The sequence below is a fragment of the Tricharina praecox genome (assembly GCF_024521635.1).
Source record: "Tricharina praecox strain CBS 144465 chromosome Unknown BZA05scaffold_2, whole genome shotgun sequence".
NCBI lineage: Eukaryota > Fungi > Ascomycota > Pezizomycetes > Pezizales > Pyronemataceae > Tricharina > Tricharina praecox.
Window position 1 is genome coordinate 2,327,365 of NW_026250404.1, and position 26,948 is coordinate 2,354,312.

Here is a 26,948-nt window from a genome sequence, read left to right on the forward strand (position 1 = left end):
CCGCGCACGAAACGAAGCCACATCGACTGCCGACCGAATCCAGAAATCGCAATCGCAACCCTGGCTATGTACTGGAGCGAACACACCTGACCAGTTGACCAGCGACCAGTTGACCAGCGACCAATGACCACGCGCAGGCCGCTTCCGCCCGGCTCCCGGCGGCCCCCTCCTTTCCCGGGGCTAAACGGGCTGCTATTACGAAATTCCTACGTGCCAGGCTACTGGCCACTCCTCAGAGTTGAGGATGAAAGAAAGAAAGGTCAGCTGCAAAAATGTAATGTCTGCAGTCACCAGTGTTAACGTTGGCCAACGTGTTCAGGTTTCTTTACTTCGATCGAGTAATAGCACTCCTCTACGGCGCCATTGGGAGTGCTTCGAACTTCGGAGGAGGCTCGACCGTGCGCTGCGCTGTGCTTTTATGTGCTGTGCTGGCAAGGCTCGACGAACCTGACACCAACCTGACGCCTCCGCCGAGTGCCGCTGTTTTTTCTCTGCATCCGCCGAGATTCCGTTGAGATTCTGCACAACAGCCGAGTGACAGCAGATGAGCGTCCAGTCAGCCAGGCGGTCGGCTGGTCGGCCGTCTCCGGTTTGCCGCACGCGCCGCGGTCGGGACAAGCTACCCAGAGACATTTCAAATCCGTTCCATCCCCAGCGAAACGAAACGCCGCCTTCGAAAGAAAACCCCAACTGTTTTTTTCTTTCTCTTTCTTTCGCCTTCCTCTCCCATCGATCCACGTGCCCGCGAAAGAAGAAAAAAAGGAATCGATGCACCAGATCGAAGTTCGTAGAAGGCGCTGGGGCAGCGGGGGCGGCGGGGCGACGGGCGCGCGACAACATACCGGATTCTCGGTTCTGATCGAGTAATAACGAAGGCCTAGGTAGGTAGATGTATGCGTCGTGTTGTGTTGGGTTGGGTTGGGTGCAGGCGTGTTGCACTTCCTATCGAGTAATAATGCGGCGAGGGGAGTTTTGGTCGAGTAATGGAAAGCAGTTATCTACAGCATATACAGCGCACACAACGCCACGGGGAGGGGGAGGGGAGGGTTCTTTCAGCACGGTCGGCAGCTCGGCGCATGGGCGACATGGTACTCTATGTACCCACAAGGCGGCAGGATGGAGGAGCTGGAGGAGCAGGAGGCGGAGGAGGAGCAGGAGGCGGAGAAGCAACGGGAAGACGAAGCGCTGTCTCGGGAACCCCTTCGTGGAGTCCAGATTTGTACTCCCGAGACTTTCGCTTGGTCTTAACTAGCACAGGGAATCGTTCTGGAAGCTGTCGTGGAAGCTTCGGAGCTCTCTCGAACTCTAGGGAGAAGAAGAAAGCCCCTGCGCGAGCCTTTGTCAGCCACGCCTGGCCCCCCCTCTTCCGACGAACCGGCTTTTCCCGCGAAAATCGGACCCTGCGGATTAGCGCACCTATCAGACTATGCGCACGCAGCCTGCGGCCCCAACGGCCCCATCGGTCCCATCCATCCATCCATCCATCCCTCGTCATGCCAGGCACCCGAAGAAAAGAAAAAAAGAAGAAAAAACCTCTTTGGGAAAGAAAAGAAAAGAAACCTATGCGATGGTCAGGCGTGGCAGGTAGGCAGCAAAGTAAAGCATCGGACCGATCTGCCAAACCCCGGGAGATATACAGCTATATATCCATCTCAGCTCCAATCGCTACCATTGGAAGGAGCTCGCAATAGATACCTGCATACTATCATATAGGCACACGGGAGCGCTCCGTCGCAGTGGGCCATACCGGTACCGGTTGTCTAGATAGGCTGAAAGTGGACCCTGGTTGTGTGCCGACACAGCACAGTAAAGTGCGGCTATCCATCGACTTCTCTGTATCATATCTGCTCTAGATACACATGGCGCTGATAAGGGTCTGCCCAAAACCAAAACCAAAACCAACAAAAATCCGATGTCCCATAGTTACCCCGGATTTCTGCCAAATGGTCCGTAGTCCCGCCGTCGAGAGGCCTTAGTCACTAGTATGTAGACCATCCGACACTAAACAGCACTCCGCACTAGAACTTCACTTGGATCATCGAGTTCCCGCTTCCCTCTGGATCCCGCCACCTTCCCCTTTTCTGTGCCGCTTACGCATACGCATTCCGGCCGACTCAACTTTCTTAACCTGTCTTCTTTTTCGATGGCAGTGGCAGCAGTGGTAGCTGTTGGCGCAAGTGTGTATGTATGCAGGTAGCTTGTCTGAAGGCTTATCGGGTCTTATCGGTCCATTCCGCTTCCTCCGAAACTGCCATCCTGTCCGGTATCTAGATGCTTTCCCTTGGCCTATACATAGAGTAGTCCCTCCCACTCTTCCCACCGCTCTTTGAACCGTCTTCCTCTCCCCTCATCTCATCTCATCTGGGACTCCGCTCTTTCTCGCAATCTTCCATTCACTCACAGCCTTCCATTCTCTAAACCTAATACCGATACCCCAGAACCCCCACACATTCCACTGTTCGTTGAAGCCACCCCGGATCCCATTCACATCCTACCACACGACAATCGGCCATGGCTCCTCTGTTGGAAACTCCTATCGTCCAGCTCCACACTCTCCCTGAGCAACCATTCACTCTCCCTGAGCAGCCATATACCCCTCCGGAGGAGCTGCCCACGGTTCTCTGCTCCATCAACACCATCCTCCCGGGACGGCGATGCACACCGGCAACCATTGTAGTCTCTCCGACCTCCGGAAAGATCATCCATATCTTTGCTGAGATCCTTCCCGCCTCGACCTTCCCGCCTGGCACCGAGTACCACGATGTCTCGCCCAAGTATCTGATGCCCGGACTGGTCGATGCTCATGTCCACCTGAACGAGCCAGGCTGGCGTACCGAGTGGGAAGGTTTCGAGACGGGAACCAGGGCTGCCGCCTTTGGTGGTGTGACGACGCTGATCGATATGCCGTTAAACGCCATCCCGCCCACCACCACGGTTGAGAACTTGAACGCTAAGGTCAAGGCGGCTGAAGGCCAGTGCTATGTCGATGTCGGTTTCTATGGTGGTGTCATTCCCGGCAATGAGGATGACCTCGTTCCGCTAGTGGAAGCTGGTGTCCGTGGCTTCAAGTGCTTCCTGATCAACAGTGGTGTATGTTCTTCCCGCCCTCCTCCACCACCACCGACGTCATGACTGGTGAAACTGACATCTTTCTTCAGGTTGAAGAGTTCCCCGCTGTGACAGCCGCCGACATCTCCAAGGCAATGGAGAAGCTGAAGGATTCCCCAACGCTGCTAATGTTCCACGCTGAGATGCTCCCCCCAATCACCAAGTCTGTTGGCGACTATGTCCTCCATGGTGAGGCTCCTCTGGCGCCCACCGGCCCTGTCAACTCGTACAAGACCTTCCTCGACTCCCGTCCTGTCGCCTTCGAGACGTACGCCATCGAGAGTATCCTCGAGCAAGCCCACATCGCCCCCGATCTGCGCCTGCACATCGTCCACCTCTCCGCGGCGGAGGGCATCCCCCTCGTCAAGAAAGCGCAAGAAGCCGGCGTCAAGCTCACCGCCGAAACCTGCTTCCACTACCTCACCCTCGCGGCCGAAGACATAGCGGACGGCGACACGCGCCACAAGTGCTGTCCGCCGATCCGCGAGGGCGCCAACCGCGACTACCTCTGGGACGCGCTCAAGGATGGGCTGATCGAGACGGTCGTGTCCGACCACTCGCCCTGCACGCCCAATCTCAAGATGCTCGCCGAAAACGGCGGCGACGGCGACTTCTTCGAGGCGTGGGGCGGCGTTTCCACCGTCGGCCTGGGCCTCTCGGTGCTCTGGACCGAGGGCTCCAAGCGCGGCGTCGACCTCGCAACCATGGCCGAGTGGACCGCGTGGAAAACTTCTAAGCAGGTCGGACTCCTCGGCACTAAGGGTGGCCTCGTCCAGGGCTGGGATGCGGACTTCTGCGTCTTTGATCCTGAGGCTTCGTTCACTGTATGTCCCCCCCTCCCCCTCCTTCGCTCCTCGCTCCTCGCACATCCTAACATCGGAACAGGTCACGACTAGAGACATGCACTTCAAGAACAAAGTGACGCCGTACGAAGGCAAGACCCTTCGCGGCCGCGTATGCGAGACGTGGCTCCGCGGCCGCCGTATTTACTCGACCGACGAGGGCTTCGAGCGGAAGGGGCCGCAGGGACAGCTGCTGCTCAATAAGAAGTAATGAGTCGGGTCGCGTACGGCTGGACTAGACTAGATGTCGTTTCGTTGCGCTGGGCTTGGAGTTTTGTTTGTTTCTGTTTTTTGTTTTTTTTGCTGTAGCGGGAGGAGTTTGGTTTGACTGTTTGAGCGTGCGAGTAGGAATTGATACAACCCTATATCGGTATGATGTATCTGTTCTGTTCTGTTTTGTTCCGTCGTCGTCATCGTGTCTGCTGTGACGTCGCAGTCGGAGTCGGAGTCACAGTCGTTTGTGTAGCATCGCATCGCACCGGGCACGCAATAGGTAGATAGTGCATCGTTATGGAAGGCAAAGGCAAGGCATCGTTGAATATTTATACTGCAGAGCACCGCTCGCTTTCCCCGCACACACGGACACACACCCATAGACACACACCACACGGACGAGGTGATGGAGGAGGTGACGGAGGAGGTGCTCCGTGCATACTTGGTTATTTAGTTATTTAGGGGACGTCGCCGACTTCCAAGTTCCTACGGTGCACCCACTGCCCAGTGAGCCAGTGAGCCAGTGCACCCACGCCCCACGGCGGTGATCGCCGCTGCGCTGCGCACACACATACGGGATGGCAGGTTGCGTCGGTAAACGGATGTGCTTGGCGCATGGGATGTCACTCGTGGTGGGGAGAAGCGCGGTGGGGGGGAATCGGAATATACAGGTAGTAGGTAGTAGGTAGTAGGTAGTAGGTAGTAGGTAGCGCAATCTATAAAAGGTGAAGATGTCCTTGCTGCTTCTTGCAATGAAGCATTGGGGGTCTCAGCCACTCCTACTAGTGGTGGGTTATCGAGAGCTGAAGTAAATGTGCCGGGCACTCGGTATTAGATACGCACTACGGTAGAGTATCTACGGTAAAGAAGTGCGGTCTGGAGTTTCGAGGAGACGTAAATGGCGGAAGGATAGTCTTGCCATTTGGGAGGGTGGCAGGACGGAGCGACGACTCGCGAAGAGCTCGGCGGAGGAGGACTCAGGAGAGGTGCGAAAGGAGAACGGCAGGCTGGAGTCGGTTCATGTTTAGTGCTCATGTTGCGTGGGACGTCCCCTTTCGGTGTGAATTTGGGAGGATGACGGAGGCGCCCCAACGAGGGATCATGATGTGTTTAATGTTGTCATAACTGGCCGAATAGGTACCTACAAACACAATGACAAACGATAACAAAACCAACACAAACCCAAATCGAAGAAGAGTAGATCTTAAAGAAAGAAAGGTATGTAGAGAAAGAATCAGACGCGGGCTTTCCGGAGATCCAAGCGGCAACAATCTGAGATTCAACCTATTCTCTGAGTCGGACCATCAATAATTTCCAATATACAAACAGGGGAACAAGCACAAAGCAAATGCAATTCAATCATAAAACCCGCAACGCAACCAAGGAATGCTCCGCATGCAGTACATACCAACCCTCCCACCACATTCTCCAGCAAACAGTGCTTGTTCGACTTCACCGCCTCCTGGGCAGCTCCCCTCCTCCAGCCACCAAGATCATCTCCCTACCTAGTGATCGTGGAATTCTCGAAAACAGTTGCGCTCACCGCTGAGACATAACGGCGTGTCACAGCGTTCGCATGCCCAGGTGGTTTTTGGCAGATCCGGACACTCAGGACCCCACCTCAGCCGACACAGCCAGCACACTTTACTGTGATCAATAAATATAGGGCTGTGACCGCCTGGGCCCCAACCTCCGCGGCCCTCCGTTCTAGAAGCCGCCGCCGCCTGCGCAGGCGGTGACGGGCTGGCCGAGCGCTCCCTGCGGAACTCGGCCTCATAGTCGACGTTGGCAGGCTCCTCCTCCTGCTCCTCCTCCTCCTCCTGGTTGGCGGACTCTTTCCGCATAGCAGCCACCACGCGGAAAGCAGTGGCGACCGCAGCACCCGCCGACGCCGCAACCGTCGATGTCGCGGACCCCCCGCTGGCAGCACTCTGGCAGAACGCGAAGATCCCGCCGGCGCCTACGTTTCCGAGGGCGGACTGTGCCGACGCCGCAAGACTGCCTGTATAGTACGCGCCGCCCCCCGGCCGCTGTCAGCGGTGGTGTGGTTGGAGTAGGTAGGTAGGGAAGTAGGTTACCTACCTGCAGCTACGCCATCGGCGGTGAATCCGAGCGGCTGGAGGAGCGTCCCGAGAGTGAGATCGGGATACAGCGCAATGGTCGCGCCGCTGATGGCGCTGCTGATGGCAAGAGGGTTCGCGGCGATCAGCCGCCCGACTTTACTCGCGCCTTGGTCAATGGCCCGTAAGAATTTTGCCATTGGCGACGGGATATGGGATGTGCGTCCAGTGGGGCTTAAAGATTGCTCGATGAAGGGTAACTATAGTAACTGCCCGGTCGAAGAGTGTGGTCGCGTTCGCGGTAGATGTCAATTAGCAGAAGTCGATGTTCGCGTTCGACTTCTGTGCATGACGTGGCGAACGGGGGTTAAAAACCCCGCATCTGGAACCCCCGTCCTTTAGCCAATCAGTGTCCGGTAGCAGTCTGCAGATCACTCGACCGGCGACAGTACTTATGGAAGGTACCTATTCGCGAACATCGGGTTCTGTCAAGTGACATTTTGTGATAGTCTCGGGGGGATGGAACCGAAGTGGTCTTGTTGTTCCGTTTCGTTGTATGTACAGTGTTCGCACGACAAACCGACCAGCCGAGGTATCAGTTAAGATGAAGAGGCGGAAAGGACAGGTACAGATGTCCGTGGAAAAGAAGTGCGGTCTGGAGGTCCGAGGGGACATAGGTAGAGGAAAGTGGTCTTGAAGTTGATAGGTGCACTGGTGGAAGGAAGGATACAAGAATGCAAAAGAGCGTACTTTTATAGACGCAAGGCACATAGCAGAACATGCCAGTAAACCAAACGACTGACAAGCAGTGATCAAGCGAGTGATACACTGTGACACAAACACGTGATAATCAACCCGTCCGTCCACCAGACACCTCCGGACGGACTGGATGATTTTTTCTCGATGCTCTAGATCCACCGTCGTCTATATATTCCCTTCCATGGGTCCGGACGGGATGGATTGGACTGGACTGATGCATTCCGGACTGGATTATCGGGAGCACTGGTCTCTAGTCGTGCGTTGAGGACTGCGCAGACCAGATGAGTGGAATTTGCGCTTGAGGTAGACATAAAAGCTACTGACTCGCTACATGTTATGGACACACCTAATCTAGGGGCTTGTCATTAAAACGGATTGACTCGTTACTGAAATACCAACCAACCAAAAGGTTACTTCTCAACCGATGGATCACATAACCCACGAAAAAATCGGCATACAAGGTGAGGAAGCAGCACCGTAATACCGTAACACCGTTGCGAGCTTTAGTGCTTTAATACATGTTTCGACTCAGCTCGGCTCGCAAAGGCCCCTCATTCTATTACTTAAACAGAACTTTTTCGTATACCTAACGCCATCCAAAAGACCAGAAAGATACATACAACATAATCGGAGCAACTGCCTAGGAACATCACACCTACCTACACGACTTCAATCTCCATACCGTCGACGGCGCCCATAACCTGCTCCATCTCGCGCAGCGTGTACTCGACCATGAAGCTCTGCTCCACGAGATCCTCCATCCGCTTGTAGTGTCTATCCGTGTAGCTGCTCAGCGCATCCCAGACATCCCTACCGACACCGCGCAGCTCGACCAGACGCTGCGCACTGTAGCTCTTTAGCAGCACGTGCAATACCCTCTGTGAAACTACCGCGGTGCGCGCATTGGTGTTCCAGTCGCGGATTCGGCACAGCAGTACCGAGAGCTGGGAGTCCGAGAGCGAGGCGAGGACTTCGTCTACAGCGGCGATGCCGGAGAGTGAGTCGGCTTCGGCTGGCGAGGTCGCCGTGACGGATGTCAGCAGGTTGAGCAGGCGTCCGGGATGGTTCAGCGATAGGGCCAGGGAGATCGCCGAGCGGTAGTCGTTGACGGCAATGTAGTTCTGCAACTTCTGTTCCTCCTCGACGAGGGCCTGCTCTTTGGCGTCGGCCTCAGCGATGGTGGCGCTGGTTGCGTCCTGCCAGAAAGTGATGACACCCTCGGCATCGGCCGAGGCGATAGTCGTACCGGTATCTTCTTCGTCGGGACGTGTGGCCAGCGCCCAAATCTAGCACTTGTCAGTCTCTGTTGAGCCATGCGATTCGAGGGACCGGAAAGTTACATACCCGCTGCTCGTGATTGTCCAAGGTGACGGAACACTCTCCACTCTTGACGTCCCACACTTTGACGAGGCCATCGTTTCCACCACTGATCACCTGCAGTCCTCCCGAAATCCACAGCGCCCTCTGAATCGAGTTGGTGTGTCCCTCGAACGTCTTGAGACAGGTGTAATCCACCAAACTCCACAGCTTGACCGTCTTGTCTGTCGACCCAGTGACGACCATCCTACCGCCCTTCATCCCAGCTTCTCCGCCGACCGCGCTCGCAGTGACAGTGGAAGGTGCGAATTTAACGGACCACACAGCACGACGGTGGCCGCGCAACACACCGATAGTCTCGCCTTCCTCGACCGACCAAATCTTGACGAGTCTGTCCTGGGATGCGGAAGCAAAAAGGACGTCGTCCGGCGAGACGTCAATGGCGTTGATATCCTTCTCATGGGCACGTTTGGTCCAGACGGCCCGTGGCTTCTTGCCCGATTCCACCGAGACATTCCACTTCTTGATCGTACGGTCAGCACCTCCGGTGAGCATGAACTTCGGTGGCAGCTTCTCTGTCGCCGCCTTTGAGCCCTCTTGGGGCCTTTGGCGCGGCAGGGAGAGCGCTGCTACACTTTCTGCGTGACCGGTGAAAACCGCGGCACATGTAAAGGAGTTGTTCTCTGGGTCGATCTTCCATAGCCGTGCATCATTATCTTTGCCAGCTGTAGCTAGCCATTTCCCAGACCAGTCAACGTCGAGAGCGAGGACTGTTTCCGTGTGCCCGCGAAGTATGGCCACGTCGTGGAAGGTGGATGAAGAGACAAGGCTCACGTTCTCCGAGTTCGTGGCGATGGCGATCAGGGATGAGTCTGGAGGGAGGTACTGAATGTCGAGGATCTGGTCGTAGTTGGTGGTGATGTGCCGGCTTGTAGGGAGGGAAGTCGGTGCGGGCGAGGGTAGGTGAAGGTTGTGAATCTGGAGGGTGTAGTCGTGGTGGATGGAGAGTAACGACGGCAGGTTCTTGTGGTATCTGTAGGACCGTCAGTAACCATTCCCCTTCGTTCCACTCATCGCTGGATGATACAGACATTATCTGGATAACTCCCTTCTCCTCATCCTCATCAATCTTCGCCTGCTTGGTGATCTCCTCTCCCGCTGCCAGATCCCATATCCGCACTCTGTCCTGCCTTCCCGCCGCAAACACAAGCTTATCTACCTGTTCACCATCCTCCCTCACAAACATGCCGGGAGCAACGAACCCAACCACCTCCACCTCTTCACCAGCAGGCGTTATAACAGCATTCCAAGTCGTCGTATCGAAGAGACACATGACACCGTCTCTACCACCACTGAGCAGCCTCCTCCCATCCGGACTCCAATCCAATCCCCTCACCACACTCCCATGCTTCTGGAGGGTAGCCACATTCCTCGTCGTCTCGAGGTCCCACACACGAATCGTCGTATCCTCACCCCCAGTCGCCAACATGAACCTGCCCATGCCGCCCTTCTTCGCACTCCCCTTCTTCATCTTCCCATCCATCGCGACATCCGTCTCGCCCTCGGCCATGTAGAACGCCAGCGCCGACACCAATCCGCCATGTCCACGCAGGTTATGTGTCACGAAACCCTTCCGGATATCCCACACCTTGACGATGCCGTCCGCGCCCCCAGTGGCGACCAGTGTTCCGGTGGGATCGGCCGCAGAGACGATGATGGGCGTTGTCTGCCGCACCGAGCGCTCGCGCTCGGGTGTCACGGTGATGGGCGACGCGGAGAAATCCGGCGACAGCGTGTACGTGTGCATCTGGTAGGACTTGGAGATCCCGAGGATCAGGTGCGAGCCGTCGGGTGTCAGGGCGAGCGTCGAGATCTCGTCTTCGAGCTGTGGGCCGCGGCAACGGGATGTCAGTGCTTGTGCTCTCCCTGCGATGATGGTGAAGATGTGGCGAACGTACCCCGCCGATACGGGCCACCTCCGACCCGCTCTCAATATCGGTGATTACGGCTTCATCGCCGTACGCGGTGACGAGCAGACGTCCGGAGCGGTCGAGCGCAACGCAGCCAGCACCTCCGCTGTAATACGGCTGGATGACCCGTGCGGGCTTGAACGTGGTCTTGAGTGCTTGCGAGGGCGCCATTTATATCTGGTTTTCCGAGCCTCGTGTCGTGGGGAGAGATTGCGCGATTGCTGGGGGTTTCACGTCGGTCGCGCGAAGTGCTTCTTCTGGGCTTTTGCTTCAAAGAAAGTTTTTGGTGACACTTGCAGGAACCATCTTTACCCCACGCTAGCCGATCCTGACAAGCGCCGCCTCCATGCGCCATGAGATGAGTGACCCGCTGTGAGTCAAGGACTGGTATGTACCATGTATTCGTTCGGTACTCTAGACTATTACCCAGGACATGTACAAATCGTCTGTGTGTGACGAAGATCTATACGATATTGTACGGATCGCTGTCCTTCTTGCTCACAACCACCTCAAAGCCTTCCTTCCCTTCCCTCTCCGCCTCTGCCACCTGCTCCCATTCCCGAGCCAACGCATCGCCGAGCTTCTGCTTCATGACGGCAGTCAGGAACCCTCTCTCAGTGTTCGTGTGGAAGCCTACGTCCGGTTAGCCAAGCAGGGATACACAACTCGACGGTGGCGGCAACTCACAGCTGATGACACTGATCCCGATCTCCTTCGCCGCCAGTGCCTCATGATGGCTCAGCTCCCCAGTATAGTACAGGTCCACATCGAGGCCCTTCAACATACTCCCTCCACTGCCCGCACACAGCGCGATCCTCTCAATCTTCCTCCCGCCACTCCCATCAGCAACCATCAACCTCTCCATCCCCAGCTGCTTCTTGACCCTATCCACCAACACGCCCAACGTCACCGGCTCCTTAAGCACCAGCACCCTCCCCATGCCACTGTCCTCGAACCCCTCCGGGCCGTCCACCTTCTGGATCACCTTCCTCGCCGTCTCGCACGCAGTGCCACCCGAGATCCCATCGGCCAACCAATCGTTGACTCCACCTATCGTAGCATCAACCGCCGTATGCGGCGAGTACACACTGATCCCCTCCTGCGCGAGCCACAGCAGGCTCTCCTGCTGCGGGTCGGCGAATGTAAGGCTCTTGAGCGGCCGGAAGATGATCGGGTGGTACGTAACGACGAACGAGGAGCGCAGAGCGATCGCCTCCTCCGCCACCGCACGCGTCAGGTCGATCGTTAGCAGGACTACGTGCTTTGACGGACGTGAGGCGGCGAGGTCGAATCGATGCGGTGCCTCCAGGAGAAGCCCGGTGTTGTCCCAGGATTTGTCGGCGAGCGCGAGAGGGTAGCTATGGCAGGCGTCAGGAAGGGAGTACTGTGGGCTTAGGGGGCGGGGCTTACAGCCGTTGGATGGCGCTCACGACGGTGCGGACTAGGGGGGTGCGGAGGGCGGTGTTCATTCTGTGGACGGGGATGTGGATGTGGATGTGGAGATGCACATGGTTCGAGAATCGAGGTTTCGATTCTGAGGTGGTTAATGCCGATATGTAGGGTGGGGTGGACTGCAGCAACGGCAACCCCTCACACCGCTTGACGTACGCCAAGCTCTGAGAAAACATACTCATTGAGGCGCGGGAAACATGACATGTTTCACTTCGCAATCCACGAAGCTTTGTTGGATACGCCGCCATACAATGCATGTACAATCGAAGGTCCGCCAGCAACGGACATGTTTTAATCTCAGAACGGCTGTGAATTTTGAGTACCTGTCCGATGCCTGCGCTTCGAATACGGTAGTCTCCGGTGATGCATCCCCGGCACCGCTCAGCTCACAGCTAACAGCTCGCAATTCGGTATTTCCGAGAGAGAGGGAGATCACCGAGTCTCCCGGTGTTCTCGCCTCGGATCCGCCAGCGGCCGCGGCCGGGTTCTAGAGTAGGGGAAGACCAGCCTACCTCCCCATGACTCCGGTACCGGAGGGCAGGTGGTCAATCACAATAAAGCGCGGAACCGCTCGGTACTCACCTAGACTGTTGTTTTACTGTTCCTGCGAGCAGTACCGGCATCCCGTGCTGGTATACCCACCCCCTGTCGGGTACGGGGGAAAATCACATCGGGTCCGACGGGTATAGCGCAGAACCACTCGGTACTCGGTACTGTGGGACAAAGGTGTCATGGCTCTTGTTCAACACATCAGACATTATCTACCACCGTAGACATTATTATCAACACCGCAGAGGTACTTTGAGGTTGTTGGGCCTGGAGAACACAGGCTGCTTTCTTTTCTTGTTGCTTTCTAGTCAAATGAATCAGTCTCACCAGTTTCCCGTACTAGTCGGGGTCTCTCAGTGCCTACCTAAAAGGTCCCCTCAAAACAAGCCCTATACTTGGCTTTAACTACGGACGAACCGAAGGAATAGGTGGACACTCACGGATAGTTAAAAGTTACTCCGCCAGTCTCCTCAGAATTGGCCAGCACGGAATCATTCAGGTCCTGCCCGCCACTGGGCCATCGGTCTAAGTAGGTATGTGGGAATTCCATGCCGGTATTTAAACACTCGCACAGTGCACACGGAAAAAGTGGCAGTGGGCAGTGAGCACAAACCATAGTCTGGATTATATATACCTCCCTCCGTCCCTCCCTCGGCCCGTCCCTCACGGCCCCGGGGGGAGAGGAGAGGAGGAGGAGGAGGAGGAGGAGCATATTCCCCCTCTCCTCCTATACGTCCCGCGAGCAGCTCACTCACCAATCTCACCAATCTCACCAATCTCGCCGGGCCAGCTGTAACCACATACTTATAGACTGTAGTTTCCAACCGCACCGGTCCGGTCCTCCCTCATCCTCGTCTCCGTCCTTGTGCCCCCAATTGCAACGGAGAGCAGTCAGGCAGTCAGGCAGACAGTCCCGGAAAACGACAAACGAGATGAAACGAATCGAGATGAAACGGCCGGCCGCTCACCCCGTTTATTCATCCATCCAGCCAGTCTATCCAGCCAGCCATCCATCACCCTCTGTACATATGCTAGCTAGTTATCGGCCTATGAGGCTATCATTGCCCAAAGCATCCTCCTCCTCGAGTTCTGGGAACTGCTTCTCCGGGGGTCTCCGGGGATAGGTATGTAGGTACGTAGGTATGTACATAGGTATAATGTATGTGCACGTTTAACTTCGTGGTTGGCCATTCTTTCTCCAGAAAATGTATGTAGGCAGGCCCGCCTGACACATCAATACACATCAATCACTCGCTCACTCGCCCGGGGTTCCCGGACGAACACCTACCCACACGACCGCCACCCCTCCACACACACACCCGCCGACTTCTGTCTCGCCGATCAGATTGATCACTGTGCACTGTGGTTGCCATATGTGCCTACCGCTTCCCATCCATCCCTCCCACTCTATGTAGCACGCGAAACTCTAACGTGCCTCTGCAGTAGCAGTGGGTAGGTAGATAGTATCTGCTGATCATGAGTGATATACATACATACAGAATGCAGTCTACAATACCGGGGCAGCCCCTGGGAGGGGGGAGGGGGGAGGTGAAGGGGGGGCTGTTTGCTCCCAGGGCTTTGGTTCCGAGGGGGTATTTAAAGTATACCTACATACCTACATAAGAGGTAGGTACGATGTGTGCAGTACGATGTGTGCAGCACCAGTAGTAGTAGCAGGTAGGAAGGTAGGTAGGAGGTATGTAGGTACTCTACCGGAGGAGCACGCTGAGTGTGGAGTAGGCTCCTCCAAGTCGGCCAAGGACGACCAAGGACTAAGCGTGCTTATGTACGTACGAACGCAGACTTTCCGCCAGCTGGTTCGGTGTGTGTGGTGCGCATAGGCCGAACCCGTAGCTCCAAAACTACCTATGTAGTTGTCTGTGTCGTAGTATGTACATACCCAACTGCTGCGTGCCATACTGCGTACCATACGTACATAACTAATGTATAGTACCAGCGGGAAGTTATTGGTCGGAATTCTACCTTGAGGTTAGCTAGTCTGCGGAGATCTGGGGCAGTGGGGCAGTGGGGCCTCCTGCTCACTCACTCACTCACGAGCCACTCACTCACTCTCGGGATTGGCAATTGTATGGCTGCCTACTCCGTATATTGCCATGATCTACATAGGTCGCAAGCAATTACTGATTAAACAAAAAACAAAGCTGCCTACTCCGTGTACCTCACTATCCACTGGCTTATGCAGCCTAAGCTTTGTACTTTGTACCTATCTTGCAGCCCATAGGAAAATATCCCAGGGCGGTGAGAGGGAGGTGATGTTTCCCCCAGCACTATGATTTGCAGGTGATCTGCGGGGAGCTGCTTCTCCACAGGCTATCATACATACATAAACAGCTATTCCGTGGTCACCGACTCACCGTGCATGTGTGTAGAGTAGTTAACCGGCGGGCTCACATGTTTCCCACCCACCAGCCATCCAGTCATCCATCCAGCCAGCCGTTTCCCCTCGCGGTTCCCCACGCTGAGACAGAGCTACCCAGGTCCCAGGCCACGTAGTAGCTATACCTCTGGAGGCCTGGCGGGCCGGTTCGGAATAACTACCTACCTAATACATAATTAGCCAGTGGCCGCTGGCGTATTCACGAACGGGTGGGGAGATTCGAAGAGATTCGAGGAGGCTACCTACCCTACCTCCATATACGGTATGCCTGCTGACAACTCCGCCGGACTCGATCGCACCATGCCGTAAACAAACGACAAACAAACGGTTCCACTTGTGCTTGTGCCTGTGGTATGCTACATACTTACCTAGCAACCAACCACCACACAGCGAAGCGGGATGAACCGCTGCGTTGCCTGGAAATGTCTGGCCACTAGGTACATAGTTCACTACGGTAGTGCGTTAAATAGCATAGTGATGTGTCTGCATCGTTTTTGGTGTTTTATCGTTTTATCGTTTTATCGTTTTATCGTTTTTTGTTTTTGTTATTTGTTTTTCAGAGCCGGGGGGTTTTGCCCCGGATTTTCCGCCCGCACAATGTATCTATCATGGATACGATACGATGCGAGTCTGAGGTAAGCTTGTGGAAGTAAGCGTAAGCTTGTTGCGCTGAGCTGGCCAGGAATTGGCAGGAGTGGGAGAAACGACAGGTCGCAATGTGGAGTCCGGAGGCGGAGGCGGAGGCGGAGGGAGGGAGGCTAACAACCGGTTGGCCCTGGGGATTACCTAGGGATTACCTAGGGATTACTTACCTGGGATTGGGCTCCTGTCATCTTGCCATGCGACGACGAACCCCGAACCCAGAACCTAGAGCCCACGAAACATATCTGCCGAGCTCATGGCTCGTCACTCGCCAGGCACCACTGCTGGCGGCGGCGACGGATCCGGAACTGTGGTGTGGCCAGGACGAAACAGCCATGCCCTCACCCCCGGTCAATTGGATAGTCTGGATGAAGATGCGGTGTCATCCGGTGGCGGTGGCTGGCTGGCTGGCTTCCTCTTCGCTCTTCGCTGTCGGCCCAGAAGCTGAAACTCTCCAGTTGTCAGTAGGTTTATAGTGGTGGTGGTGCGCCAGCGCCAGGGTACATCCAGTACATAGGTGAAATATCCCTACTACCTATCCCTACTAACTGCCCAGGTATAGCAACAGGGTCGGTCAGTCGCGGGAGTGTTTGTCCCCCCGTCCCTCCCTCCCGTTCCACCCCTCGTGTTCGTGCGGCGTGCGCCGGGGAAAAGTAGAGTTGGCGGGAGTGGGGGCGGATGCGGGCGGGAACATCATCAACACCTGCTTTTTTCAACTCCATGTATGTACAGAAACGGGGTGTTGCTTCCCGTGACAGTTGTTCCGCAGCTACTCTACAGTCCCTTGTCTAGCTAGGTAGGTAGGTACTGGGGAGGTATTAGGTGGGTGCTCTGGATGTGCTCTGGATGTATTTACAGTACATATGATATGGATGTATATAGGAAGTATGATATGTAGCCACTGCGGTTGATTCGTTTGGTCGGCACACATCCTATCGTATGTAGATTCGTAGTAACCAAGCAGGTAACCAAGTAACCAAGTAACCAAGTGCCCACCCAGCTTTGTACTAGGCCGCATGATATCTGCATGCCACCACACAGACATGGGAGGGGTGGGGACGACCGTGCGAGGGGTGCGAGGAAAAGAGGCGGCATCCATGTACTCGTAGTTAGAGTAAGTACCCTTGCGAACCACCCTCACCACCACCACCACCACCATCACCGGTCCACCACCACTGCATGCATGCAGACGACAACTCATGCGAACTACCCACCTTCACCACCACACACACTTCTGGTTACCACTGCCACACACACCACGCGCACCACCTCACCGGAACCACCACCACCACTAGTAGCGTAGCCACACACATACCAATGATGCCATGGTAATGCCGCCGCCGCCGCCGACGACGACGGACGATCTTGGTTTTCACTCCCCTCCGTGGCTGGGCAGTCCCGTGCGGGGAGGCAGGATCGTGAGACATCGTTCTGCTCCGGCTTGGGAGGACACAGATACTTATCGACACGTAGATATAGTAGAGATTGATTCGCACCGCACCGAGGTCCGAGCCGGCGAGCCCGAGAGACACGGCGGTAGGGTAGGGCTCCCGTCTCACGACACGCAGAGTCCGTATGTCTCGCTCGGAGCGGGAATTCGAGCCGTCCACCCATCATCTCTACCATATGTACCCGTCGTGGCTCCCGGTGGAGCATTCTCATATCACATCACAAACATCACAACATCACATCACATCACATCTGTAGAAACGTCCTCTGTATACGCCCTCGCCTTCGGATGAACATCACGGCGTCCAATAGCGGCGGGCTTCCCCCCCTTCCCCCCCGCCCCCAGTTACCGATCACCAATCACATTCTCCGTGTCAACTCACAAATCCCGCATTCTGTCGAGCCAATAGCATTGATTCCGAAGCAGAGTTATACTAAGAGAAGAGAATGACGAATGCGGTGCAGTGCAGGCCAAGAACGCAAAAAAACGCTGGACGGACGCTGAAGAGAACGAGGAAGAGGAAGAGAAAAACAACCACCAGACGAAAAACACAGGTAGTGCGATTACATGAGGGGCTTTTTTCAGAGAAGATGCAATGATGAATTGAATGAAGGGAAGGATGCAATGCCAGAACAATAAAACGACCGGAGATCCCTCAACCCAGGGAAAAGAACGCCCTTGCGAAAGAAGCAAAAAAGCAAAAAAAAAAAAAACTAACAGATGCGCAGTTACAGCAACGTGTGCGAAAAAGCAGAAGTAAAGAAAATAAAAGACAAAAATAAGCAAGCAAGCAGGCAAACAAGCAATCAAAGTCGCAAGCAAGCAAGCAATCAATCAATCAATCCGAACAAATGCAATGCCATGCTGTGACTCGTCGCTCCGGATGGGAATCCCCCACTAACTAGTACGCAAAAAAGAAAGCAAAATCATGGAGAAAAAAAAAGCAACAATCTGTCGTAACCTCGAGCGTCTCAAGAAGGATGGTGTGAATGAAGTACCGTATGGAAGGTAAAGAAGAAAAGAAGAAAGAAAAGAAAAAAAACTGCCACCCGCGCAAACTGCCGCCGCCGCCCCAACAACACCACGAACCTGAAAGAGGAAAGCCGCCACCGCTGCCATCAGTGGCGAGCCTCCTGCATGGCGTGCCTCTCGATGTACTTCCAGACCATGTGCTCCGAGAGATCCTCGAGCTTCCTGACCAGCCGGCCATCCATGAAGAACAGCAGCGAGGGAACGTTGAGCACATTTCCCACGTGCTGTATCGAGGCGTCCGGCTCAATCGAGTTGCGCGTAAAGATGATGGGGCGCGGCCCGAAGCTCGCCGCGCGCGGAGACGAGGCGATGTTCCTGTACAGGCTGCCGAGGACTATCAGTCTTTTTTTTCTTCTTCTTCTTTTCCCATTGTTCCCATCCTTGGGATTTTGATTCGGGATCCTCTTCATGCGAGGCATGGATGAGATAGAGTAACTTACTCGAGGGTCCCCTGTGCAATCCCATTCTTGTAGACGTAGACCATGATGAGAGCCCGAGGGTGGTTCCCCTGCACGCTTCTCAGATGCTCATAGTTGACGATATCAAGCACGGACTGCATATCGGCAGAGAATGTGATATGATATATATGGGTAGGGAGGGGGGGGTGTATTTAGGAGTGAGGGAGGGATGGTGGGTTGATCAATATAAGATTTGGAGCAAAAGGTTGGTGGGGAATTGGCGTGTGGTGGGTTGCTGTACTGGTGTATTGCAGGTCGGTCTGGTTTGTGTGTTCGGAATGCTTTGGTCCAGACTGAAATGTGAGCGTTCAACTCCGAATATATAGAGGAACACTCCCACAGCGAAGCCATGGGAGCTGGCCATCCATCATCACGGAAACAGCAGCACTCTGGCTGATGCTGCTGCTGCTGCTGCTGCTGCCAGATGCGACGCTAACCCCGCCTTCTCGGTAGGCCTAACAGACACCCCATCATGGCAGAGAGCTGGCCCTAGAGCTCTGCTCGCTCGTCGAGAGGAAAGCGAGAGCCAGGCAGTGGATCCATCCTTCTTTGCGCTCTCCTCCCTCCCACCTAAGGGCCTGCGTGCTGGCGTGTTTTTTCGATATTGGCCCAAGCTCAATAGGATTAAAGCCGTTACGACATTGCAAACAAAAAAAAAGATGGTGGCTTTCCTTCCGGGACCTCCGTACTGTGCCCCCCCTCAATAATGGGTGAGGTTTAAGCTGCTCCATCGGCCTGAGTGGGGGGGGGGGGGGGGGGGTGGGGCGCTCGCTATCGACACCAATCGTTAGGCGGCTCGCCAGGCAATATCCCCGCTGCCCTCCGTCCAAGGCGGTAGGGCCATCGCTCCTCGAGCATTTCCTTGCTCTGCGCTGCTTTTCTCTGCTTTGCTTCTGCTTCTGCTTCTGCTTCTGCCTGCCCTGCTGCTTGCCCTGCTGCGTGCTGCGAGCTGCAGTGACAGATGATACAGCAACTCTGTCGTGCGCGGCGCATTGCAGTAAACAGATGAATATGCACAGGACGGATGGAGTTTAGAAGTGAACAACGCCGCTCTGACAATTGCCAAACGGTGAAACAGCTTGTTTCCTGAGCGTTTATCGACAACGACGACGGCACTAGCGAACCGATGCCCTGGGCCTCGGAGGGCAGAGACGGAGAGACACATGAGGCGTTGCCCCTCGGCCAATGGTAAGCTTGAGGGGGGGCCAGTCATAAAAAATGCAGCATCGTTGACAATTGTCTGCTTCGGGGCGAAGAATATCGTAGCTCGGACTGGGCCACATCACTTGCAGTGGAAGTAGGCGTTCTAGGCCGCATGAGCTGTCTTCATGCATTGCAAACCACGTCCCTGCAAACTCAGTCAGATCCGCAAGGGCGGTTCGCGATTTACAGGCCACCATGATGTAGAATAGAGTAGAGTGGATTCGAGTGGAGTGGATTAGAGCAGATTAAAGCAGAGCATGTAGAGTAAAGTAGAGTAGAGTAGAGTGAGTGGCTGTTCGATTGGGAAGTGCGCAGCGTGAAGGGGAAGGGAAGGGAAGGGAAAGCGAAAACTGCCACGAAGAGTAGTGTCCATGTCAGTAGAGCAACTAGCGCGGTTCTGACGGTGCAATTGAGCTAAGACGACACTGACATTTTCCGGACTGCCGGAGAAATCCAGCATGTTGTGCGAGTGGGTGATCGCCAACCAGGCCCCGGAGTATGGCCATTGGTTACCATGGGCCGGACAATTGACCTCCCCTCCTCCTCCGCAGGGCAGTTTGCTGTTAGTGGTATTGTCGCCGTTAGTGTTATTGTTGCTGTTGGTGTTATTATTGCTAGTTCTGGTCTGGTGCTGTAGTTAGTAGTAATTGGTAGTAGTAATCGTAGTTGTTGTAGTTGTTGTTGTCGTTGTTATTTTCATGTTGCTGTTGCACAGGCGACATTCGGCCTCGGGGATGCGGCATGGAGCCCTGCGACCGACCATCGTGGGCAATCCCAAGCAATCCCAAGCAATCCCAAGCAATCCCGAGCCAATTGCCGTATGCGCTGTAGGGTTGAGGCGTGCAGAGTGCGTGTTCAGGGGAGATTCCGCAGCACGTGTCGATTGAGGCTCTGCCGCGACTTTTCGCTCTTCCGTCCTGCTGCTCACGTCGTCGACGTCACATTCGAGCCGACGGTGAAGCGAGAAGTGCATGTTGATCACGGCAAGTAGTTTAGGTAGAGGTAGATGCAAGGTTGGGTGGTGATGGTGGTGGTGAGTGGCGGTGGGTGGGACGATACCGACCGTCGACTCTGCGATTGAGTAGTTGGAAGATGTGCAGTGGGTTGCTGCTGCTGCTGCTGCTGCTTCTGCTGCTGCTGCACTTGGCTCACTAACCACTGCTGCATCCTGCAGAGAAAAAAAGCAACAACGAGGTTGACGAGCGACGAGCGTCGAGCTACAGACACACGAGCACGCCCACCGGGACGAAACCGTTGGCTGCAGGACATCTCGCCCCAGTGGCCGTTCCAACATCTAAAAAAAAAGCTGGCATTCATTCATTAACCACCGCCTAGTGGAGTAACGTTAGGCACAGCTGTTGTTGCTGCAGCCATCTCACCGAACGCTTGCATCTCGGTACATCGGACCCAACTTTTGGAATCTTGCTCGTTCTGTCCTCAGCTGGCCACTGCCGGCTACGTGTTGACTGAGGACACAGCGATCCTTTTTCCCGAACCACAGGTAGAGTGGTGGGGAGCGGTGGAGCGGCGGAGTGGTGCAGTATGCTCACCACGAGAATGAATTGCCAGCTACAGCGGTGAGAGAAGGTTGCCCCGTGAACCACGAGGAGGAATCGAGAAGTCTGATGCACCATAGGCTCCAGCAGTAACACCGATCTCCTGAAGGGGCCGTTTGCTCACGCTGGCGGAGGGGGGTTGGGAGGAATTGATGCCAGATAGGATTTTGCGAAGGCCCCCAATAGTCGGCTCCTCACCGACTTTTGGTCATCGGGCGTTCGATGTGTAGGTAACGATCGGAGCGGACCCACGCTCAGCTGCTGCCCATGCGGAGGAAGCTGTACCAGCGGACAGCTGTTCTCTCGCAGCAAGTCGTCACTGGAAGTCGATCCGGTGGATGAAGGTGTCAATTCTCCCCCGTAATCGTCCGACCCGTCGGACAGGAAATTGCTGTCCTCTCCATTGTTTCCTGATGGTGTTTCTGGCTTGCGGTGAGAGATGTGAAGTCCGCAATATGGGAAGCAGATAGGGCATCGGAAGGCCTGGATTCGATTGGCAGGACCGCCATCCCATTTGGCAGGCTCGTGTGCTGCGAATATGTACTCAGCATTGCCCGTTAGTCATACTACTAAGCGGTGTGTCGAGATAGGATGAATATCTCCAGGATGAAGGGTTGGTCGAAATGTTTCGTATGATATATACCATGGGTACTCGACCTAGGTACCTATTAGAGTACCGGTGGCCTAACTAGAGGAATGGTTAGTACCTACGGACCAAGGAGCTCTGCACGAGTCACGGGCTCGAGTGAGTGCCTGGTGTATGCATGTACTAATGTCGGATAGAGTACGTACTTATTGACTACTCCGACCGGTATTCCGTAGGTGGATACATAGGATAAGATACATGTCAAGAACTTCAATGCGGGGAATATTGTATTCGTCGAACAGCCGGGAAGGTTTGGGGTAGAGGTTCAGGTAAAGTACTAGGAATCTAGCATCCATCTTCCTCCTCGGTACTCTACATACCATAGGTTAACTGCCTCACCTTGGCACCGGCCTTCTGGCGGCCTAGGTACTAGATACATATATGCTCTACCTACTACAGCACCTATACTTAGGTGGAAGTTAGTAGTTAGTTCGCCACACGCCTCGTCTACATACCCGAACACCTCGCTGACACCGAGGCCATCATGTACATCCTTCCTCGATCCTTTCCGGCCGTGTGTAGCTCGGAAGTTGTCCCACCGAATCGGCTGCAGACTGACCGTCCCACCAATTGGCACCCGGCCTAAGAGCAGCTCGCACTCGTGGACACACCGATCAGGGGAGAGCCGTGTATAGCATGTACACGGCAGCAACCCCATACCGTACTATACATGGGAGGGAATACGTGGAAGCGGATATCAAGGTACCTAACCACATACTAGTTAACAATATAGTAGGTACACATAAGTAATGCGTATATAGTACCTAGTACACACAATAGTACATACAGTACTGTATAGTACATGTGCTGCAGTCAGACGGCCGGTGGGTGACGGCCCCAGTTGCAAGACTCCAATCCCCCCATGTATGTAAGATCGCAAAGTAGATCTTCCACTGGGAAGGGGAGTGATTTCTCCCCAATTCAAGCACCGTGTGCTACATACAGTGCTACGGTACTGCACTGTTGCTAGAAAAAGGTCGACGATCGATCGGATGAGGATCTTGAGTGTTTCAGCATGGTGGACAACGGTCAACGTGCTGTTTCAAGTTTCAACATGCGGTGAATCTACCGTATACTAGGTAAGTTTGGTAAGTAGTTAATCGCCATCCTTACGGACCTTCAAGGGAAGGGGGGAAGGGGGGAAGGGCCAGTGAAGAGGGTGTTCCCGCAGCAGAAAAACGAAGCAAAGTTGCAGGCCGAAAGCATCTCCCGTCACTGGAGATAAAACCCCCTGTGGAGAATCGATGTGCCAGCACCGAGTGGATTATTACCCAAGGACTTACCTAAGAAGGTAGATACCTACCTTTTACCTATGCCTCTAGTTATGTACAGGATACCAGCCAAAGCGAAACACTGAATGGTATGCACACGAGTTGTCGCGCCATTGCGTGCGCCGGAGCTGGTCCGAGTGGTCGAGACTGCCAGCCGAATCGCCAGCCCGAATGTCAGCCCGTTCGGGGGCCGATCCTTCTGGCCCGTCTCGAGCTCACGAGTCACGGCCAGTGGTTAACTAGCGGATTCCCCGACGGCTTCCTCCGAGGTACATACTCCACATACATGATAATGCTCAGCGTAAAGCAGAAACACCTTTAACCATAGCACACTCTGGAAATCCGTAAATACTGTAGTATATAGCACGTAGAGTGCGTGCTTGCAAATCCTATGTAGAGTATACAGTAGGTAGCATTTATGTATGCACATCTCACTCTACATACGTGACGCCCGGATAGCTCAAGCTCCATAGCGCCTCGGAACCGGGTGTTTGGTGCAGCCGTCTTTTGCTTTCTCCGCCCTGCCCTGCCCTGCCCCACATGCCACCACCCCTCCATTTCGATCAATCAGAACAAGCCAAACAAAAAAAAGACATGCGCGCGGTCGAACTACGGTATCCAAGTACCTACCGTCTTTACTCACTTACAGACTCACAACATCATGCAGTCCCGCGATTCGCACAGCCTCGGCCGGCGCTGCTTTATCTTCCATGCTACTTACCTATCTGAGTACAAGTTACTTACTTGGGTACCTATTGCTCTCGTTTCGGTAGAATTATGGGGGATTATTGCAGGGATTATTGTGACTATAACGGGCTATTATTATGGCTGACATCGTACCCGTGGGGTACTTGTCTCCCTTCGCCCTCGCGTTCACTCTTGTTGATCCCTTCATCGTCTTGCAACACCACCTCCACCACCACCACCTCCACCACCACCTCCTCCTCTTCATACTCCTCCTCTACCTCAACCACCCAAGCCCACCCCCAGCACGCCATTATCTACGCATCCCGTACCTGGTACTCTACTGCACCCCACCACCCAACCGCATACCCACCCAACCCATCCAACCCACCACCCCCGTTAGCCATAGCTACCAATCGTCTTTTCTCCATCGCATCATCTCTGCATCCGTACCTCTTACCGTTTCCACAGTAATTAAACTCCCGGGTGCCGCGTTTCGTCTGTTTGGCCAGGTAATTCCGCCCGCGACTCCGGCCTGTCCCCGACGACGACCAAGACCTCCGCACGTCGGCCTTGTATGAGACAAAGAGAGAGAGAGAAAGAGTGATTTACCCCGCAATAATGGTGCCCGCACCCTCCAATCCTTTTAGAAGGCAACAGACACCTCTACCACCGCCGCCGCTAGTCGATCATGCCCGCCGCTCACTGGAGAATGAAATTGCGGGGTCGCCTTTATCTTGGATAAACCAGAGTAGTAGCGCCGCTGGTGCTGGTGCTGCTGATGCTGCTGGTGCTGCTGGTGCTGCTGGTGCTGCTGGTGCTGCTGGTGCTGCTGGTGCTGCTGTTGGTGTTGGTGGTGTTGGTGGTATGGTGGTGGACGCTGGCGGCCCGTTGGCCGGAGTCGACGACGACGGTAATCACTTGAGGGAGTCGTTGCCGCTAGTGATTCCTCTGCTGACGACGGAACCCTGATCGGTACAGTCTTCGCACAAGCAGCTTCAGCTGTAGCTCCTGTACCAGTTGCAGAATCAGAGAAACCCTCATCTACTCCTTCCACCCTCAAGCCGCCAAACCGTGCACGGTCGTCGAAACCGCCGCCGCCCGTTGTCAACCCCCGAAAACGCGCTTCTCGCATCGAACCTCTCACAGCCGTCGCCAATACTCCCGATGCTACCACTACCACTACCTCCGCACCGCATAGCCCTGCACCACCACCGCCACTACCAGTCGAGCTGGTAGACCCATTCAATGGCGAGGAGGATGACGAGCCAGAAATGCAGAAGGAAATCGTATCGGCTTTCCCGAACCCCTTCCTGCACCGAGCCAAGTCGGTGAGCCAATCGAGGAGGTCGTCGGATATGCTACCGATGACAGAAGCCCACTCGAACTCCGTGGCCAACAGAGCACACGAAACAACCGATCGCCGGAATCGGCAGTCCTTGGATGTGGATGCTTTCAAACGGTTGATGTTGACGGGGCAGATCATGCAGGCTCCACCAATAGCTACCGTCAACGGTAGCAGCAGCTCCAATGTGTCTCTTGATAGCCGGCGATCTGTTTCTGAACCCATAGTGGAGGGGGCCAAACGCGATGAGACTGCTGTGATTGCTGAATCGACCCCTGGTATGGCAACGCCAGGATCTCTCTCGAGATCTTCGTCTACTCGAGTGAAACCGCCGCCACCAAAACCGCGAACCCGTTCCGGTGGGAAGTCTTCGCTGTCAACATCCACATCTCCCTCCCAGACGACTCCATCGTCCCCCACCGCCACCACCAATCGGCCCTCTTCATTCAAAGAGCCTGACAGGCCTCATCTGCCAGCACCGTTGCCACCTCCACCACCGCCGCTTCTGTCCTCCACGGGGCCCGCTGAAGCGGAGAAGAGACACGCACCTCCATCCCCGCTCCCACCACCACCACCGCTGTCCAGACGACAGTCTGTTCAGCGGCGATCACCTGCCGCAGCGGAGAAAAGTGAGGGCATTAAGACACCTAGATCGTCAACACCATTGCCACCACCACCACCTCCTCCTCCCATGAGGAGGGCAAAGAGCGTTTCGGTGCGCACCACCGTCGGGGCAAGTGTTAAGGACGGACAATCCCCGACTCAATCCCCAACCCAATCCCCGCCGCCTCCACCACCACCTCACCGAAGATCCAGAAGCTCGATGGATGGATCCGAAAGTGCACAGAGGCCCGATGTGCACTTGCCGGTGCTAGGTGAAGAAAAGGAACGCGAGGCGATGGCGTCGAACGATATTCTGGTAGACCTACAGAATTTACAGAGGAAGGTGGACGAACTGCGAAGAAGTTACGTTCCTAATCTGGATGGCTGTCTCCCGATATAACCAGAACCAGCGCAACAGCAGCAGTATTTCCTGTATGTGTGTTTTACAACCGTGTAGGGACATGATTGCTTTTTTGTTTGATGGAGGTTATTTCTTCAGTAAATTGTGAATTGGGTTTTGATTTCATGGTTTCAGGATTGTTTTCTTTCTTTCGTTCTCTTGGGTTTCCTTCTTAAACTTATGGTTGGGCTATGGAGTTTTCTGTTTCTGTTTCTTTAGTACCTATTTCCTTATTTGGCTTCTGTCTGTCCTTTTACTATGACATGTCCGTCATTGTTTTCGGAGTAGGGGGGGACTCTTCGCATGGAGTTTGTGAACGCAGCTAGTCCGCCGCACTTCTGGCGCAGAGGAGGTGCTTCGAAAGTACCTACTCCACTTGCCCTTTTCTCTCTCTCTCTCTCTCTCTGTGTGTGTGTTCTTCTCTTCTCTGCTACCTAGGTGCTCGGAGATTGATTCAAGCCGTTTCCAGATCGAAAAAGTGAGGAGTGAGTGGGGCTGTGACATGTGTTGCTGGATGCGGATGATGCATCAGCCCAGTGCAGCTGTGAAATACCGAGGGAACTGCTCGTGATGGAAGGTGTGTATGTACCAGAGTACATACCTTCACCATGTGGGGACCCCAACGCTGCCGTGCCGTGTATCCCGGGGATCCAGCTCCATCGGCAATTGATCACGCCCGTTCCGGAGGTTTGGTCTTCGGGCCGAGATGGGGGATGCGCCGCAGTCAACGGCCCGGGTCGGGGCGGGGATGTCGCTCTGATGGAAAAGGTACTCTAGATAAGGCCTGGGGTGGACTGCATCCTCGTATGGACGGTGTGAGGACCGTGTCTGGGTTCAGTCACCAGTATGATAAGCTGGTGGGATTATACTTTACTCTTATCGCGTGGGGTACCACGAGTCCACCACGGTGCCGTGTGCTACTAGAGTATATACATCATACATGAGTACCAGGTAGGCATATATCCTCGGTGATTCAACTCCGTTACTCTG

General features: G+C 54.9%; 7 protein-coding genes across 7 annotated transcripts; 2 read left to right on the top strand and 5 right to left on the bottom strand.

Annotated features, from left to right (window-relative positions):
* Positions 1–2,095: 2,095 nt before the first annotated feature.
* Positions 2,096–4,176, top strand: BZA05DRAFT_115821 (uncharacterized protein). The gene is made up of 4 exons (XM_051478632.1): positions 2,096–2,263; positions 2,439–3,090; positions 3,159–3,932; positions 3,994–4,176. Exons 2-4 carry the CDS (start codon positions 2,512–2,514, stop codon positions 4,159–4,161), a joined length of 1,521 nt encoding a protein of 506 aa, XP_051343864.1. The 5' UTR covers positions 2,096–2,263; positions 2,439–2,511; the 3' UTR covers positions 4,162–4,176.
* A 1,608-nt stretch (positions 4,177–5,784) lies between these two features.
* Positions 5,785–6,631, bottom strand: BZA05DRAFT_433485 (uncharacterized protein; the record flags this gene model as incomplete). The annotated part of the gene is made up of 3 exons (XM_051486266.1): positions 6,246–6,631; positions 5,854–6,165; positions 5,785–5,810 (listed from the first exon to the last, which is right to left on the bottom strand). Exons 1-3 carry the CDS (start codon positions 6,421–6,423, stop codon positions 5,785–5,787), a joined length of 516 nt encoding a protein of 171 aa, XP_051343865.1. The 5' UTR covers positions 6,424–6,631.
* Positions 6,632–7,511: 880 nt separating this feature from the next.
* On the bottom strand, positions 7,512–10,556 carry BZA05DRAFT_347777 (WD40-repeat-containing domain protein). Its single transcript, XM_051481218.1, has 4 exons — positions 10,258–10,556; positions 9,391–10,184; positions 8,327–9,332; positions 7,512–8,268 (listed from the first exon to the last, which is right to left on the bottom strand). Exons 1-4 carry the CDS (start codon positions 10,438–10,440, stop codon positions 7,642–7,644), a joined length of 2,610 nt encoding a protein of 869 aa, XP_051343866.1. The 5' UTR covers positions 10,441–10,556; the 3' UTR covers positions 7,512–7,641.
* A 176-nt stretch (positions 10,557–10,732) lies between these two features.
* Positions 10,733–11,738, bottom strand: BZA05DRAFT_423895 (GTP cyclohydrolase 1 type 2/Nif3; the record flags this gene model as incomplete). The annotated part of the gene is made up of 3 exons (XM_051485886.1): positions 10,733–10,902; positions 10,957–11,627; positions 11,680–11,738. 3 exons carry the CDS (start codon positions 11,736–11,738, stop codon positions 10,733–10,735), a joined length of 900 nt encoding a protein of 299 aa, XP_051343867.1.
* Positions 11,739–12,492: 754 nt separating this feature from the next.
* Positions 12,493–13,043, bottom strand: BZA05DRAFT_115852 (uncharacterized protein). Its single transcript, XM_051478633.1, has 3 exons — positions 12,711–13,043; positions 12,635–12,659; positions 12,493–12,574 (listed from the first exon to the last, which is right to left on the bottom strand). The coding sequence occupies exons 1-2, from the start codon at positions 12,980–12,982 to the stop codon at positions 12,635–12,637; spliced, it is 297 nt and encodes a 98-aa protein (XP_051343868.1). The 5' UTR covers positions 12,983–13,043; the 3' UTR covers positions 12,493–12,574.
* A 7,024-nt stretch (positions 13,044–20,067) lies between these two features.
* Positions 20,068–24,414, bottom strand: BZA05DRAFT_433489 (uncharacterized protein; the record flags this gene model as incomplete). Its single annotated transcript, XM_051486267.1, has 18 exons — positions 23,760–24,414; positions 23,671–23,678; positions 23,574–23,639; positions 23,371–23,478; positions 23,213–23,315; positions 23,026–23,134; positions 22,959–22,965; positions 22,599–22,692; positions 22,321–22,372; positions 22,111–22,237; positions 22,050–22,057; positions 21,976–22,017; positions 21,721–21,778; positions 21,653–21,666; positions 21,262–21,539; positions 20,683–20,747; positions 20,517–20,621; positions 20,068–20,278 (listed from the first exon to the last, which is right to left on the bottom strand). The coding sequence occupies exons 1-18, from the start codon at positions 23,922–23,924 to the stop codon at positions 20,068–20,070; spliced, it is 1,620 nt and encodes a 539-aa protein (XP_051343869.1). The 5' UTR covers positions 23,925–24,414.
* BZA05DRAFT_386019 (uncharacterized protein) lies at positions 24,387–26,422 on the top strand. The gene is made up of 2 exons (XM_051482458.1): positions 24,387–24,523; positions 24,592–26,422. The coding sequence occupies exons 1-2, from the start codon at positions 24,478–24,480 to the stop codon at positions 25,956–25,958; spliced, it is 1,413 nt and encodes a 470-aa protein (XP_051343870.1). The 5' UTR covers positions 24,387–24,477; the 3' UTR covers positions 25,959–26,422.
* The last annotated feature ends 526 nt before the right edge of the window (positions 26,423–26,948 follow it).